This window comes from Candoia aspera, chromosome 8 (assembly GCF_035149785.1).
Source record: "Candoia aspera isolate rCanAsp1 chromosome 8, rCanAsp1.hap2, whole genome shotgun sequence".
Lineage (NCBI taxonomy): Eukaryota > Metazoa > Chordata > Lepidosauria > Squamata > Boidae > Candoia > Candoia aspera.
In genome coordinates this window covers 49,139,588-49,157,224 of record NC_086160.1, presented here as the reverse complement: position 1 = coordinate 49,157,224, position 17,637 = coordinate 49,139,588, and the positions used below count along the sequence as shown (strand labels likewise).

The following is a 17,637-nucleotide window of genomic DNA, read 5'->3' as shown; positions in this document are numbered from 1 at the left end:
CCAGTGGATATTGGCGATTTGGTCCCTAGTTCCTCTGCCTTTTCTAAACCCAGCTTGTACATCTGGCAATTCTCGCTCCATGAATTGCTGAAGTCTACCTTGCAGGATCTTGAGCATTACCTTACTGGCATGTGAAATGAGTGCCACTGTTTGATAGTTTTTAAATTCTAAGGGGTATTAATTACATCCATGTCAGTTTCATTTGTTTTATTATTCACAAGAATACATGAAGTCATACTTCAAAAGCAAAGTTTTGTCAGTTTCAACTCATTTCATGGCAAATTGGGATTCTTTGGGGGGCGGAAATTGAGGGGTACCGGTATTTCCACTTCTGTATGTTTTAAATATAATATATCGAAATATGTATTACATTATATTTTCAGGGAGATGGTCTTGATCTTCAGTTACTTCTACCTGATTGCCACCCTAGTAAATACTCGCTGTTTATGTTGGTGAAAGATTGTCATTCTAATAAATTGAATCCTGAGTCTTGTGCTCCTTCTGATAGTCAGAGTGGTCAGAAACAAACCAAGGCCAAGTGGAGGAACATGACTCAAGAGGAGTAAGTATGGTTTCTCTTATTACATGACAAAATATACAAGAAATTAATGTGTATTGGTGGTTGTTGTAGGTTTGTTTTATGTTAAGAAAAAGTTAATAAAATAATTACTGCATAGACCATTCTTTTTGAATAGGGCTGGCTGGGTTGAATGCTGGACAGTACCAAGTATTATGCTCACAATTGAATATGTGTGGCATCCAGTTTATCCTCAGAAGGCTAATGAACAATTGAACCAATCATGTAAGTTTGTTTCTTTTTATTCAAATTTTTGAAAAATACAGAATTATTTAGTCATTTTGAAAGAGAAAATAACCTTAGCAGAATAAATGGAAAGCCAGTGGAAACTTGTGATGTGAGCCATGTTTTTCAGTTATGTAGCTTCCCGTATGATAAACAACTGTCCTGTTTAACTTCATTAATCTGAAGGTAAATCATAGCCATTTGCTTGAATTTAGAACTGTAGACCTCCTAGTTCTTTCAGCTATGTGTACCCTATAGATTAATACAGGTAGTCCTCACTTACCAACTGCCTCATTCAGCAACCGTTTGAAGTTATGATGGTGCTGAAAAAATAAAAGTACAACCAATGCCCACATTTACAACCTTTGCAGTGTCCCTCAGTCACATGATCGCCATTATAGTCAGTACATGTCCAGTCTCTCCACTCTGTGAAGCAGGGTGGAAGAGAAGAATGAGTCAGACACAGGAGAGATTGCCTACAGAAATTCCTTGCTTTTTTTCTCTCCCCTCCCACCCCCCACCCACAGAACAGAGAGATTTCTAGGGGGATGATGTTCCAAAACTGAGGTAGCACCTTCTACGTAGGGACCCACCTCCTGGGCTGGCCAGCCAGGCTTCCTTGTGTCATAGTGCCCTGTTGGGGGAGTGATTGATGGCCATCTGACAGAGTGCCTCCTGGGCTCTGCCAAAATTGGGCGGCACTTGGCAGAGTGAGAGGTGGCTCCGCGGTCAGTTGCCAAGTCCCAGTCCCTTCACAGTCCCCTCCTTTTGGTCAAAGTTTTCCTTGCAGCTGCTGCCATGAGGGCTCCATCTTTTCACCAAGGCCAGTTAACTTTTCCCCACAGCTCCCACCCTGCCAAAACGGAAAAAGCCAGCTGGGGTCCCAAGCTGGTGTGACCTAAGCCAGCCGGCCAACCTGCCCATGGGTACCTTCTCTTTGCAAGTGCGCTGAGGCAGAGGCTCCAGCCACATGCAATTTGGAATGTCAAACAGGGCTGGGAAGGTGCCCCTTTGGGTCACTTCAGATCTGGGGCTGGCCAGGAGGAGATATGCAGGAGCTGACAGGCACCTTTCTGAGGCAGACACCTGGTCTCCTCCATGGTCAAGCAGGAGCAAAGATCCTGGACAGAAGCAGTGGATGAGGGAAGCTGCGTTGCCATCCCACTCGGGGGCTGCGTGCAATAGGGCCCTCTGCAAAGCCCCATCCTTAACCACTTCTCCCTCCTTTACCTTCCTGTGTCCATATTGGGCTGGAGATGCCCCCCTGCAATATGCATGACTGGAATAATCCCCTTCTCTCCTTGCCAATCTCCTCCTGTCCAAATGCACCTCCCCCACCTGGGTCTGCAAAGCAAGAGAGTAGAAGCACCTACATGCCTCTCCCCCATCCCCATTGATGCCCAAGTTGCTCCAGTGCTTTCCTGCCCATGCCAACTGTAGCCCCTCTTCTCCCCTCATCCCCCCAGAAAAGAAAGGCTCCACCAGGTGATTTCCATAGGCAGTATCTGCTGTGCCTCACCATTTCCCAACCTCACAGAGCGGAGAGAGATTGGAGAGGAAGGGATTAGAAGAGAATAAGCAGGTACACAGTGAAAAATATACCAGGCTGTTTGCATAGCTCCTTACTGCTGCGGGCACCAGTGCATTCCTTTCAATGTGTATTCCCCATTATGTGCCTGCTTACTCTCTTGTAATCCCTTCCTCTCCAATGAATGTAAATACAAACACCAACTCCCTTCTTGTTAATTATCGCAGTGCTGGAGTGAGCATTCCTAAGAACAGAGTAGTAGTTAGGAGGAGTGGTTAGGAGGCAAACAAAAGCCAAAGGTGTGCAACTGAGTAATCTTGTCAGTTTCAAGCCAGAAAGCACAGTCACAGTCACATGATTTCCCACTTAGTGACCACTTTGTTTATTTTGTGCCCATTTAAAATTTTAATTTAAAAGTTTGAAAAGAAGCATACGAATCACATCACATATCATATATCATATATCTCAATCAAAGCTTTCCTGAACTTACTACCTTTAATATTTTTATGCTCTTCTTATTGGACACATGTCAGTTTTGAATTATTTGTTATTTAAAATAATATCTTGCGTTAAATCTTCAGGTAGTTTACAAATATAATTTAAAATAATGTAAAATACCAACAATAAAACAAATTACATTGCTATTAATTGCCTTTGGATTTATTCAATACCATCATTCTGATCTTAAAAAAAAAGCAGAATTTGCTTTCATCAATACATTGGTAAAATATTATCACTATTCACTTAATTGTTTTACTTTTTCATTTACAAAGTGTCAGAAATGGAAGAAACCATCTTATCTGCACTGCGACCATCACAGAAAATGGTAGATGGAGGGCCATCTCCTTCAGCTTCTTCCCGGCTTCCTGTTGACCCCTCTGAACTTCCACCTGACAAGTTTCATGTAGAACTAGAACTTTCCCCAGATTCCCAAATAACTTTATATGGACCACTTTTAAAAGCGTTCCTGTCTGTAAAGGTATGAGCTCTCCCTGGATTATAAGATATAGATGGAACTTGTATTGTTACTAAAAAGTGTAGAACAATATTTTCTAACTGTAACTTATTCTGCTACATGAAGAAAATGTCCTACCAGCTTTCCATTCTGGTGGTACTTCAAATATGTTAAATCATAACTTACGTATTTCCAACCAGCATGAGAACAAAATCAAATACTTCCAAGGCTGGTATTCCACAGGGCGGACAATATTAAAGAGAGCTTCTAGTTTACAACAACTCAAATATTTGATGTGTTCTACTTATCACACCCAGCTTTCCAATTACTTAAAATGTTTGAAAAAAAAAAAATCTCTAAAGCATTATAAGAATATGTGATAATCATGCAGATTATTAATATTTTTAAATAACTTGCTATATGAAAGCTTTATTAAGGTGTGAGGGTTATATTGTTTCAATAAATATTGTTAATTCATCTCACTAGGAAAATTATTTTGGTGAAGATGAGATGTATACTGATTTTGAGGAAGCCATTTCAAGCCCTGTACTGTCTATGTCAACATCTTCAAGCTCTGGATGGACAGCAGTTGGAGTAGATGCTGACAAAAAAGAGTGTGATACATCACTTAAACAAGTTAATCCTCTAACTTTACGCCCTTGGGATATTACTGTGCTTGCTAATGTGTACAAAGTTCATGGACGCTTGCCAGTAGTAAGTATTATGAGTACTTTATCCTTGGTTTTAGGAGATTGTGCACATAAGTAGAAATACAGATTTCCTGGGTTTGGCCTGTGAATCATGCTAGATATTGTCCTAAAAAAGCACTTAATGACCTTGCTTAACGGCGGTGCTGAATGAATGGTAGTTATGCCCGGTCCCTGAAGTTACGGCCATTGTAGCACCCCTGTGGTCATGTGATCAAAATTCAGGTGCTTGGCAGCCTGCCCACACTTACGACCGCAAGGGTGCTTCAGCTCCCCCCACCTGCCTATTTCCCCCCATCTCTGCCCTTTTGGCTGCCCTGCACTCTGCCACCTCTGCCGGCCCTGCTGTCCTGGGCTCCTCTGGCCCTGCCAGCCCTGCCATCCCAGCTGATCTTTGCTGTCTTCTTCCTTCCACTGCTGACGAGGCGCACCTGGCCTGGCCCTTTGTGAGGCAGTTGCTGGCTGCACGAGGCCTTTTCCCCAAGGCCACACGTAGCCTTGTCTAAATTGCCTGTGGCTTTTTTGCATGGCTTTGGAAGGGAAGAAGGCCTGGCAGGGCCAGAAGCTGCCTTGCAAAGGGCCAGGCCAGGCATGACTCAGCAGCGGAAGGAAGAAGATGGCGAAGGTCAGCCTGAGGCGGTAGGGCCAGCAGAGGTGGTGGAGTGCAGGGGAACCAAAAGGGCAGAGGTGGGGGGGATAGGCAGGTGGGGGGAGTTGAAGAGGAGGCAGTCCTTTACCTTACTGAGGCTCGGGGCTGGGCAGGACCACATAGCTTAGTGATGGAAATTCTGGTCTCAATTACCGTTGTTAACCAAGGACTACCTGTAGAAGGAAATACAATGAACTTTTCATACTTAAAACACACAGAACCTTTTTATTTCTTTCAGTATGCTTTTTGTATAGAATATTCCTTGCTTTGAAAAGTAGTATCTTCTTAATGAAAAGCATATTGAGGAAAATAAGAAAGTTCCCAGTTTGGTGTTGGGTTTTTTTTTCATGGCAAGCTACTATATCTATTATGATTAATTTAAGCTCAGTTTACATTTAAATTAAAATTAAAATGAAATTAAAATGAAATCAAATTGAGATTTTGTCCTGGCTCTGTTCATTTCTTGGTCTCTTTCCATGCACTCTTTAATGCAAAGATCAAGTGAGTCCCAGGCAAATGCTGTGTTCTGATCTTCTAATATAAAGCTTTATTCTCATTCTAACTGAAGTTGGGTAAAAGGTAGTTGCACAGTGGGACTAACTAGATTGCGAGTAACTAGATCTTTAGTTCTCCAAGGTAATAAAAAGAAAGGATGGTTACTTATTTCTTCTTCAGTCTTAGAACTATTGCTTCCCTGGGTAAGAACAGTAAAAGAAAATTTTTCATGGGCAACTTTGCAATACAGGGCAAAATAAGGAATGATTCTTTAAGATTTGAAAACTCTGAAATAGTTTCAGAATTACCCACAGTTAAGTGGTGTTGGTTTAGGTAAATTCATTATTTTCTAGTGTAGCTTTTGCCTATTTAAGAATATTTTGCATATTTTCATAATTTAATAATTTGAGAATTTTGGCATTTAATTAAACGTTTATTTCCATTTTTAATGTTCTGTATGTTAGCACTGCAGCAGTGATGGCCCGGAATGTCCTACTGGTTTTCTGGAAAGATTATGTTTTGAGATGAAAAAGGGATATAAGGAAACTATGTTGCAGCTTGTATTATCACCATTGAATATATTCTTGAGTGACAATTATCAGGTAAAATTACTTTAAATACTTTCCAAGCTGCTTGAAATTAAATGACCAAGAAAAGTGAACATAAGTAATTAACTTTTTTTATCATGCTCTATATTGCTAATTCAACATTGTGAGCCAATTGCAGTTATTCCAGTTCCAATTATTTTTCTCCCAGTGTTCTGTTGCATTCAAACGAGCTATGTTCTAGAAAGTCCCCCAACCCTCAGGAGCAGATTAGTTTATATGTTGAGGTAGCACAAGCAATCTGATTTTCCGGTGGAATGACACCATTGAACCCATCTTATCTTCCTGTTTCAATTTTTACATTTACTGTTCATCTTATACATGTATACCCAAAGGTAGTTCCCTGAGTTTACATTTTTAATGATATAGAACCATAGCGTCATGTGAATTGTAGGAGTCTATGATTTTGCCAACTTGATTGATAGATAAACAAAACAGGAATTGTAAACAGCTTGTATTTTGTTTTGCACATTTAATGGCAAAATTACAGTAATATAAAGCTGACAGAGCGTTAGCATTTAATAGCTATATAGCACTAATCCCTACCTAGCTTGCTTTCTTAACAGAGACCTACTGTGGATGAAGTACTTCGAGAGGGCCATGTGAGCCTTTCAGGTCTACAGCTACGTGCTCATGCTATGTTTTCAGCAGAAGGTTTACCTCTGGGTAGTGAGACTTTGGAATATGCATGGTTAATTGATATTCAGACTGGGACCCTGGCAGCCAAGGTTACAGTTCCACAGGTTTGTAACTCAGTTTCAGACTAAAATGTGTACATATGTTTTATGTATTAAAGCATAGGACTAAAAAAAAGTTAATTAGAACAAATTTGTTTTGGTTTTCTTTGTAAATCTCCTATTTCTGTGTAAGTAGAAGGAGCTCAATAATCTAGATAGGAATTTTTGACATACAGAAATGAGAATTATGCATTTGTGAATATCTATTAAAATCTCACAATATTTATCCATATTTTCAGAATTCAGACTCAATGGTTTCAAATAACATCCAGGTTAGGGTCTTCGTTTTCTTAAAACTTGTTTGGACTGAATTGGAAAAAATATACAACTATTTTGCTGAAAGTGAATCTATTTAAATCTGACCTTAATTAGTAAAAAGTAATATAAATGTATAAGCACTTGTAGCTTTGGTTATTTAACTACAATTTCCGCTCTGAATTCATTGGAGATTTGAACATTCTGGATACTTTTCAAGAGAACAGAAATATATACAGTATATTCTAACTTTTATTTAATTATTATTGCAAGGGCCATGTATTGTTTGGATTCAGAGGAAAAAAGATGCTTCAGAGTGGGCGTGGGAATATATGAAGCACTTTTTAACAACTTAAAGGAGAACAGCTGCACAATTTTGGAAAGACACAGCTGCTTAACTCCATTTAGTCTTCTATATACTCCTTGCTTAACCTTTTCACTCATTTCCATAACAATATTTTTTATTTCCATCAAAATCCCTGCATTATCTCTGTTTCCTTTAATGAACTATTCCTTTTCTTTTTTACTATGTTCTTTCTTTATATGTACACACACACACACACACACACACACACACACACAGAGTATGAAATTTCTTTTCCTGTCCACATTTTTTGGAGCACTCACTCTCTTTTATGTGTTTTTTCTTCTCATCCAGCCTCTTTCACTTAATCATTCCATCCAGCATCCTTTTTTTTATCGCTCTCATTAGCATTCCATCTTGTAATGCTTTTCATTCTGTTTCAAGCCAATTCCACATCCGCTTTCCTCATGTTCATCTTTCATTCTGTTGGAAGGTTATCTTCACAGGCCCCTCAAGAGTTTAGATGATACCAACTCATACTCTCTGGCACACATTTTTAGCTCTTTCATTTTTAATTACATGATAGTTTCACTCCCATCAACTCTACAGGATCAAATCACCATCATTCCCCTTTCTTTAATTTTCTATCTTTTTGTTTTATTTCCTTTTTAAATTTACACTATTTGCCATTTATTTGCAGAAAAAACATTTTTAACTTTGTATTGTGCAGAGATTGTGTCAGCTTCTGTTTACTTAGATTCATTGAAGCATATAGCTTGACCTAGAGTACCCAAACTTTTGCATGCAACTGCATATATTGTGTGTATGTCTGTGTGTGTACATATACAAATGTACAATCCATTAAAAATTTAAAACTAATGCATTGTACACATCTGTATGTATGTATATATAAACCCAGTGTAAATATTACACCGAATACCACTGAACAAGTTATGTGTTCTCCACTTCAGAAATAATTAATTTTCCATTGCTCATCTTTTCTATTCTTTTTCTTGAGCATAATGTGAAGACTGAAAATGCTTCCATTCTATTTTCAGAGTTCTAAAAATGAAACAGTAGTATTATAGTATTGATTGCACTTAACTAGATTTTCATGTTGTTAGCTTCATGTAGTACGTTCTGTTCATAAAGTTTCCTTTATATTTTTGCAAATCAGATAGAAGTTGCCCTCTCCTTTCTACCTTCTAAGCTGCCTCCATTTGCAGTCCAAGTGTATACTACACTGCAATTGTTCTGAAATACAGGATTTAGTTTTGTGGAATTTATTGCAAAAACCAGGAACTATAATCTTTTCAAATATCCAATCTCCTCTGAGTGTATTTGGTTTCTGTGTAGTCAGTAGTCCTTATCTATTTGCAGCTTGCATGTCTGTTTGAATGGGGACAGACATTTGTGTTTCATGTGGCATGTCGTGAGTTTCAACTGGAAAGACCAAAATCTGTCATCATATGTCAACATGGAATTGATCGTCGTTTTTGTGAAGCTAAGGTAACATCTTCTTGTAAACTTATCATCTGGCTTTTTGAAAGGTGGTTCAATGAGAATGTTGCATTACAAATATTATGCAATTAGTGAGGGATTCTGCCTTTACAGTTCCATTAGCAGTAGAGGCATATGTTATCATTGTAAAAAGTTCTTAGTCTTTACATTTGTGATGAAGGGCCAAATGTTTCTTACCTTGACTTCTGTTATCAGTGTAGACAAGTTTTCATCTGAGCAGTTTTAGAAGGTTGTATTGTAGTTGAATTGTATTGTAGTGCTGTTGTGTTTTTATTTTTGTATTTTTATATGTTTTTACTACGTGAGCCACTGAGAATCATTTTGATTGTGGCAGCATAGAAATATTTTGAATAAATAAATACATAAATAATTCTCTGTTGTTGTAATGCAATTGTTTTGGAAGATTAACTGAAATTAGAGAAATGATAACATAAATCATAATTTCATTATGGGCCCACTTCCCAGAAACAATTATTTCTATAGTTGTTGCAATATTTCCATCATTTTATATTGCCTTTCCTTCTTCCTATTTAAGGGTTTGCCCCAAATCCATGACACTAAATTGTAGAACTTTAAAATGGGGCAAAAGAGACTGTCTTAAAGTGTATATAGGCTTGTGGTCTGATCTTGTATAAACTTATTTACAGTAAGTCTCTTCAGATTTAATGGGCTTATTTGCAACTATGTGTATGTGCATGTAAAACTCTTGATGAGAAACAAATACCAATGAAATTTAAAAACTGGCTTGTTGGTCTGAATGACTGACCTGGAACTGCCTATTTCATTTCATTTCATTTCATCTCTCTTTCTTCTGGTTTAATATTATATCACAGTAGAAATTTAATCGTACTTTAAATATTGTTAATATCTGAAGGTGAATAGTGATTAAAATATTTTAATAATAAATTGTTGTAAAACATGCTGTATATTGCAGTTATATGCAGTTAAAAATCATTGTAATTTTTTTTAAAAAAAGTTTTTGAATTGTTATCACTACTGGATTTTAAAGCTTAAAAGGGTGACAGTGAACAGCAACAAGTTTGCTGCCTTCTTGGGCATCTCTCTTTTTTTCTTTTAAGAAAATATTTAATATGCTCTTTATCCCTTTTCAGTGCTGCAACATTTACTTTCCCTTTCTTTTTTTAAAAAAAACATAGGCCAGAAAACAGCTTTCTCTTGTATCACTTGTCAAATCTTTATGGGACTGATACTCTTTAAAAATTTCAGTGTTCCCCAACTCATTTTTCTGTAACAATTTTATCTTTTTGGGTCCTTCCCAGTCTTCCTAATTCTTGGTTGCAACACTGATTGTTTTGGTACATGAACTGAGGTTGGAAAAAAAAGAAAACAGTCATTTATCAAATGGAGCTGAAAAAATTGTGACCTTTTTTTAAACACAAGAAAGGCTACAGTGGTGGCGTAATTTTTTCATTTAAAGGCAAGAATGCTGATTAATAGCATTTCTTTTAAAGAAGAGGTAGTATTTTTATGTTGCTGACTGAACAAAGAGTTCTGCTGTCAGGCTGGTTCAAATTAGCAGAAGCTTCAGTCAAGCTGAGGGACCTTTCAGGTTGGTGCCTTCTACAGGTTTAATACTTGATCAGGCCAGTAAAATATTTATTTTACTTTAAAGAATATGGGAATCCTCATATATCATAAATCCATGACCATAGAAAAACAATACTGTTTTCAGTTTTGTCTATTTTCAGTTGAAGTGATGTGTCACTTGGTCTTTATTAGAAGTAAGATGAATATATACCAAGGATAACATATATTACTATCTTCTTTTCCCCAAATCTTTAGATAAATTGCATTTCTGGCCCTTGTCTAACATCTGATGAATTAAAATATATGATGATACGCCTGGCAGTAGATGGTGCAGATGTATACATTGTTGAGCATGGTTGTGCTACAAATATAAAGGTAGAAGTACTTGTCTAATTTCACATCTTCATTTTTGTATACTGTACATATTTTTTAAAATGTCAGTTTTTTAAAATAGAACAATTTATTTTCAGCATGACTTTAATGGGATTTTTTATATCTAGCATATCTATTCTTTGTATTGAATGTTATTACATAAGAATATGTAATATCAACATTCTTAAATAACTAATTCTTGGAGACCTTTGGCATAGACTTTAAAAGTTTGATTTTTAATAATCATAATTGTCAAAATTTGTCTGAATTGAGAAACAATTTTGTGGATTACACACACACACACAATGCAGAAACATGTTGCTCAGTGTGTAGTTTGATTTCTTAGCTAACTTTGACTTCCTAAGTATCAAACCTATTTATAATTTGAATTACCATCATAATATTAACAATTTCATTAACACTTGTACCTGTAAGTAAGAAATTTAAAATTGTCTCATTTTTATTACAAGGAGGTAAGTATCCTATAGTAATTTGAGTTGATATTCTACTGATCTTTTTATTGAATTTGATGTTTAGATGGGTGCTGTGCGCATTGCCAGTTGTAACCTTCACAATCAGTCAGTTGGTGAAGGTATAAGTGCTGCCATTCAAGACTTCCAATTACGACAGTATATTGAGCAAGCAAATAATTGCCGAGCTAGTCTTCAACCTGCGTTACTACGGAGGGCATATTGGCTAGAAGCAGGATCAATCAGTATGGGCCTTATCACTGCTGATGTTGCTTTAGCAGCAGATTACTATTCAACGCATGAAGCACAGAGACATTTTTTGGAAACTCATGATAGCAGAACAAAGAGGTAAGAAAAATGACAAGTGAAACATCGGTTAGTAAAAAGGCTTGTTAGCGAAAAAAGGGAAAACATGAACATTCTGAATAGATTCTTCAAAAAGGTAAACGTTTTATAGATTTTTGATGCATAAAATTGATTCTAGAATTCTTTTATTTTATGTATGTATATATGTATGTCTGTGTATGTATCTGTGTATATGGATTTTTTAAAAAAAATAATTTATTAACAATGTTTTTAACAGTGTTTCATTATAATCTAATAACTAGGAGCTGACATTTTTTCAAGTTGGAAATCGTGATAGTAATGGCAGAATTTTGTATATATTTGTTTTATAATATAATCAGATCTTTTAAATCCATTTCTGGGAAATAGTATCCGTTTAGATACAAGAAATATCTCGTATCTAATATCTCCAACATTTATTTCCCAAGAACTCAGTACATTTATTTTGGAGGATTTGGGTTATTCCTAATGTTGAATGAATAGAAATCACTGTTGTAGCAAACTCTTCTCACCTTTGTCTCACCATTGCAAAGAGTTCTGCAGCAAAGAGATTAGGAAATCACCTCAAATCCTACTCTATTGTGGAGGCGTATGACAACCTGGTGCTTCCACAATGAACTGTGTTTGATTTTTGGAAATAGCCAACTTCCACTTCAATTTCTGAGCCATGTCCCAGGTGTTGCTTGAGGCGTAGAGAGTTATGATCAGAAGAATGGGATAGAAGAGCCTTGTTAGCTTGATCCAATTATTTTTTAGCGAAAATTAATTTTTTAAATAAGCTATTTCTAAAACAACGCAGCTACTACAGGTAGTCCTCACTTAATAACCACAACTGAGATTAGAGTTTTGGTTGCTAAGCAAACCGGTTATTAAGTGAATCTGACCTAATTTTATGACCTTTTTGCAGCGGTTGTTAAGTGAATCGCCACAGGTGTTAAGTAAACCATGTGGTCATTAAGTGAATCACGCAGTTCCCCATTGATTTTGCTTGCCAGAAGCCAGCCGGGAAGGTTGAAAATGGCGATCACAGGATCACGGGATGTTGTGATGGTCATAAATGTGAACTGGTTGCCAAGCTCCCAAATCGTGATCATGTGACTGTGGGGATGCTGCAATGGTTGTAAGTGTGAGAACTGGTTTAAGTCAGTTTTTTCAGCACCATCGTAAGTCTGAACTGTCACTAAACAAATGGTTGTTAAGTACAGGACTACCTGTACTTTGTACAGATTGATGCATTTGTGAGGCATCTGGGTGGATGCACATTGAAGATAATGTAGTCATTCATAATGGTTACTGTAAAAATCTCTTAACAATACTTTCACTTCGTTTATTTCAATGAGCTCCTTCTTTTTCTAGATTATGGTTTTTATGGCCAGATGATAATGCAAAGAATAAAAGAAGCAAGAACAAATGTGGTTGCCTTGGTGGCTGTCGTTTTTTTGGTGGCCCAGGGTCAGGATTAGACTTCTTCAAGCTTGAAGAATTGACACCGTCAAGTAGCTCTGCTTTTTCAAATGCAAGTGCAGAATCAGATATGTTTTATGGGCAATCTTTACTACAACCTGGAGAATGGATTATTACCAAAGAACTTCCCAAAATTACAGATGGTAAAGGATTTGCATCTATCTATCTCTCTTTGTATCTGTTTGTAAACATGTTAATGTTTGTTGTTAATTAAACATCAGCATATTTTGAATATACTTATTAAGAAGTTAAAGAAATTATGCACATAACCAGAAGTATTGCACAAAAACTGATACTGAATACAAACTTTTGCCCATAAACACCCACACACACAAAATTTGGTAATGTGCAATTAAATTATAGGGAGAACCATGATTAAAAATATTCCACATTAAAAACCAGGCTGGTTTGTTGATGGTTGTCACAATTTCTAGTCTCTCTTAAAAAGAATGTACTATATATTTATTCATTTATTTGAAAACAAAGTAGAAAAGAAAAAATATTGGTATCTTTAATATTTATTAATTTAGCACAAAATATATAATTTGTTTTTAGGTAAGGCAAATGGTGTAAAGAGGAGAGAATGGGAATGCCGATCTGTAGGAACGGAATCTGGAAGAAAATCCCAGCAGCTAAATTTACAAGTGCCTCTTCGGTCTCATAGTTCTTCATCATCTTCAGAGGAGAATAGTAGTTCTAGTGCTGCGCTCCCCTTGCTTGCAGGTGATAAGGAAAGTCCTTCTTCTGCTATGGAAGACCACTTAGGACAAAAGGAACTCTTGACAGGTTCAAAAAAAGAAGATGCCCATGGAAGGTGAGCATTTATTTCTCAGTAGTAACTTACTCCATTGTAGAATTATCCGCTCTTTCAAATACTTGGTGTTTGCCTGCTTTCTGTGCTCAAGTTGGGGTGCAGTGTGTGGAGGATACCAAGGGTAGATACCTGATACCTTCCAGCTATTTTGAATAAGCCTTTTACTGTTAATCATGCCCCTTTGGGATTTAGGAGAGCTGAAGAACAATGCATCTGAAGGCACCATGTTATCTACTTGTAGAGTAAGTATCCTCCACACACTGCACCCCAGCTTGAGCACATAAAGTAGATGTTATTTAACTGCAGCTTATACTCCTGATCACTGACCATGCTGGCTAAGGCTGGTAGAAGTGGGCATCTGCCATTATTTGGAAAGTTACATATTTCTCATCTGAATCAAATATAGTTCCTCCCAGCCCCGAACACTGCCTTCAACTCCCCCCTGCCTATCTTCCCCCCACCTATATCCCCCCATCTCTGCCCTTTGGGAAGCCCTACAACCTGCCTTGTGGGGCAGAAAGCCCACCTGCGCAGTGTGAGGCGTCACGTCCTGTCCCACCCGTGTGGGCATGAGGCCACCAGTAGCAATCTCCACCCTCCCCAGCCTGCATTCCTTCACCAGCTGCCTCCTCTCCCAGTTCCCCACACCTACCTTTTGCCTTTTTCATTCAGCCCCTGCAGGAGAAGCAGAAGCAGTTGTCTGCCTTTGTGAGTCCTTTTCGGACCCAGCTTCTCTCGTGAACATTGTTTGTTCTATGTGGCTCCTTTCAGAACACTATCTTCTCAGTTTACACTATCTTCTCAGAGCCTCAGGCTAGCAGGTTGCAAGGCTTCCAAAAGGGCAGAGATGGTAAGGAGATAGGAGGGGGGAGAGTCGAAGCACCCCTGCAGTGGTAAATGCAGGCGGGGCTGCCAAGCGCCTGAATTTTGATGTGGGGGTGCTGCAACAGTCTTAATTTTGGGCACAGGTTGTAAGGCCATTTTTTCAGCACCGTAGTAATTTCAAACTTCTGAACAAATGATAATTGAGTGAAGACTACGTGTAGTTACATGCTGCAGACTCCTTGAAGTAATTGGGATTTCAATTTGAACACATCACAGAATCTGTGATGGCCTTTGCTTTTTCACTGTGTTTCAAAGAAATCTGCAATCACAGTTTCTATTTCAATCCTGAATAAATGTTATTGATACTGAATTCTCTGCAGTTTGTACCACTGTGTACAAAAAGTTGTTATCTTCTCTAGTAGTGCAGCAGAAGGATCAGGAAATAGCCCAGTATCTCCTAATCCACAAGAGAGGCCTGTTGGACAGTCTCCTCTTAGATCTCCTTTGAAACGGCAAGCATCAGTATGTTCTGGTCGACTTGGAAGCACCAAAAGTCTTACTGCGGCCTTCTACGGTGATAAGCAGCCTGTTCCAGTTGGTGTGCAGTTCAGCAGTGATGTTTCCCGTAGTGATGAAAATGTCTTAGATTCTCCAAAGCAAAGAAGAAGTTTTGGTTCTTTCCCTTATACTCCTTCTGCAGACTCAAATTCATTTCATCAGTATCGTTCTATGGACTCCAGCATGTCAATGGCTGATAGTGAAGCCTACTTCTCAGCTGCTGAGGACTTTGAACCCATCAGCAGTGATGAAGGCCCAGGAACCTATCCTGGGAGGAAAAAGAAGAGAAAGCAAGCCAAACAAATTGATTATGGGAGGGGTTCAATCTATCACAGTGTAGAAGGACCACTTACTACCTGTCATGGAGAAACTAGTCAAGATACAAAAACTGTACCAATAAAAGTGCATCCCTCCCAAGCTTCATTTGTTTCTGCTTTGGGAGGAGAGGATGACCTTGTTGAACATTTATACATCATAGAAACAGAGAAGGCTCCTGAGAATGAACAAATAACTTCCCAACAGCCTGTAATGAACTGCTATCAAAGCTACCTCACCCAGTACCAAGTGGTTAACTGGTCAGTAAAACATCCAACAAATAAAAGAACTTCCAAATCTTCCTTACATAGGCCATTAGATCTCGACACTCCAACTAGTGAAGAAAATTCCTCATCTTTTGAGCAGCTTTCTGTTCCAACTTTTAAGGTAAAAAGCACAGTGTATTTATATACCTACCTACTTACCTACCTACTTATTGAGAATAGTTATGGCCTGCCCAATCCCAAAGGATTCTGGGTAGCAATACACGTATAGGCAAAAGCAAAATTTAAAAAATCAATCTAACAGTGAAAAACCTCTAACAGTTATGTATGGTAGATGTCTAATTCAGATTAACTAGGGGCAAAGGCTTACTAAAATAATATAAACGTTTACTTGTTTTTGAAACATTAACAGGGTGGATGTTACATACCTTGGGGGGGAAGGTGTTTTAAAGAGTGGTGGCTACCACAGAGAACCCTGTTGTTTTTTCCATGCTACATGCACTGCTTGTGGGGAAGGAATTGTTAACATGCCTCCTCTAGATGAGCAGATCAGATGGGCAGAGTCAATTCTGGCAAGGCTTTGTCTGATCTCTCTCTATCTTCTATCATCAATGGCTTTAAAGATAATGACAAGCACTTTAAATTGGACCTGGAAGCTTAGTAGCTTTAATCATTTTATACCAGCTGCAGCTTGTAAGATTTCCAAAAGCAGCCCCATGTTACTGCAGTTTAGTTGGATAGTGATCAAGGCATGAGTTACTGATAGAGCCAATTTGGTCTAGTGGTTAAGGCTCTGGGCTAGAAACCAGGAGACTGTGAGTTCCAGTCCTGCCTTAGGCATGAAAGCCGGCTGGGTGACTTTGGGCCAGTCACTCTCTCTCAGCCCAACTCACCTCACAAGGTTGTTGTTGTTGTGGGGAAAATAGGAGGAGGAAGGAGTATTGGGTTATGTTCTCTGCCTTGAGTTGTTTATAAAAATAATAAAGGGAAGGTTAAAAAAAAATCTAAAAATAAAAATAAATAAAAAATATCGGAATATCATGATCCAGGTAGAGTTGTAAATGGCATACCAGCCAGAGCTGGGCAAAAGCCCTCAAGCCTCCTTACTGTATAGGAGTCAAAAGTCCATGAGAACTCCCATATGCTTACATTACAGGGCAAAAGACTGATAAAAGTTTTCAAACAATAATAGCATATTTTTTCCAGATTGTTAAACAAGGTCTTAAAGCTAATGCTCTACTGGACCGAGGCATGCAGCTTACAGGATCAACTTCTAGGTGAGTAACAAGTTATGGTTCATTTGTGATATGTTGAAAGTTAGAGTCTTCTTTTCACATATGTAGCATTACAAATGTGGCAATGTCTATAAAATGCTGTCCTACATTATAAGAATATGCCCCCCCCTCAGCATGGCTGTATATTTGTATCTTTCTCATATGACTGCCATAGTTTCTGTCAGAAGACAGTGAAATGCTATTCACATTTATTTGCACTGTTAGTTTTCACACTACAGAAGGAGCTTGTAAGTATGGAATCTAAAGTAAGCTGATTTCATTGTTTTTTAGACTTTTCCAGCTATCCTGAACATTTTCCAGACATTTCAGTCATTTGGAAATGTTTTTGTTTGTTGTTGATTAAGAGTTCTTCCTTGTGTACAGTTTGTCTATGATGATGAACCAAGATATATTTTTAGAAAGACTGAAATTTGTTTGATGCCAGGGATTTATATCGTTTAAAATATTCTAGTACATGAAGCTTAATTTTTGTAATACATGCAGAAATGTAATGCTTATCATTTGCTTACAGCAAACCTGATGATTAGGGCTGATGCTGTTGAAATTTCTCCTTAGTTTCCTTTGAAACTTAATATTTGCGTATTCTCTTTAGGAGTCCAACATGGATTAGATTTTCCCTCTAGAATTGCAAAAGTTGGCATAAGATTGCTACTGGAGGATGTGTCCTGTAAATATAACACTAGATTATATTAGTTAATGCATTTATCCTCTGATAACTATTTCTTTGATTCTAAAGCTCTGAACTGGTAGGATACATTTTATGTTTTTAAAAAAAATATTAAATTATAGATAGAAAAATGCATTTAAAGTTAGTTCAAACCAATAACACAAGAACGCACTTAAAAGATC

General features: G+C 37.7%; 1 protein-coding gene across 1 annotated transcript in view; it reads left to right on the top strand.

Moving 5' to 3' along the window:
- Positions 1-17,637, top strand: part of BLTP1 (bridge-like lipid transfer protein family member 1) — a 145,567-nt gene that overhangs the window by 41,628 nt on the left and 86,302 nt on the right. Inside the window, exons 17-29 of the mRNA XM_063310165.1 lie at positions 384-562; positions 696-802; positions 3,104-3,309; positions 3,772-3,999; positions 5,601-5,738; positions 6,308-6,484; positions 8,418-8,546; positions 10,362-10,481; positions 11,016-11,296; positions 12,650-12,900; positions 13,313-13,571; positions 14,816-15,656; positions 16,700-16,770. Of these exons, the coding sequence (XP_063166235.1) occupies positions 384-562; positions 696-802; positions 3,104-3,309; positions 3,772-3,999; positions 5,601-5,738; positions 6,308-6,484; positions 8,418-8,546; positions 10,362-10,481; positions 11,016-11,296; positions 12,650-12,900; positions 13,313-13,571; positions 14,816-15,656; positions 16,700-16,770 (2,987 nt within the window). The remainder of the gene's footprint in view (positions 1-383; positions 563-695; positions 803-3,103; positions 3,310-3,771; positions 4,000-5,600; positions 5,739-6,307; positions 6,485-8,417; positions 8,547-10,361; positions 10,482-11,015; positions 11,297-12,649; positions 12,901-13,312; positions 13,572-14,815; positions 15,657-16,699; positions 16,771-17,637) is intronic.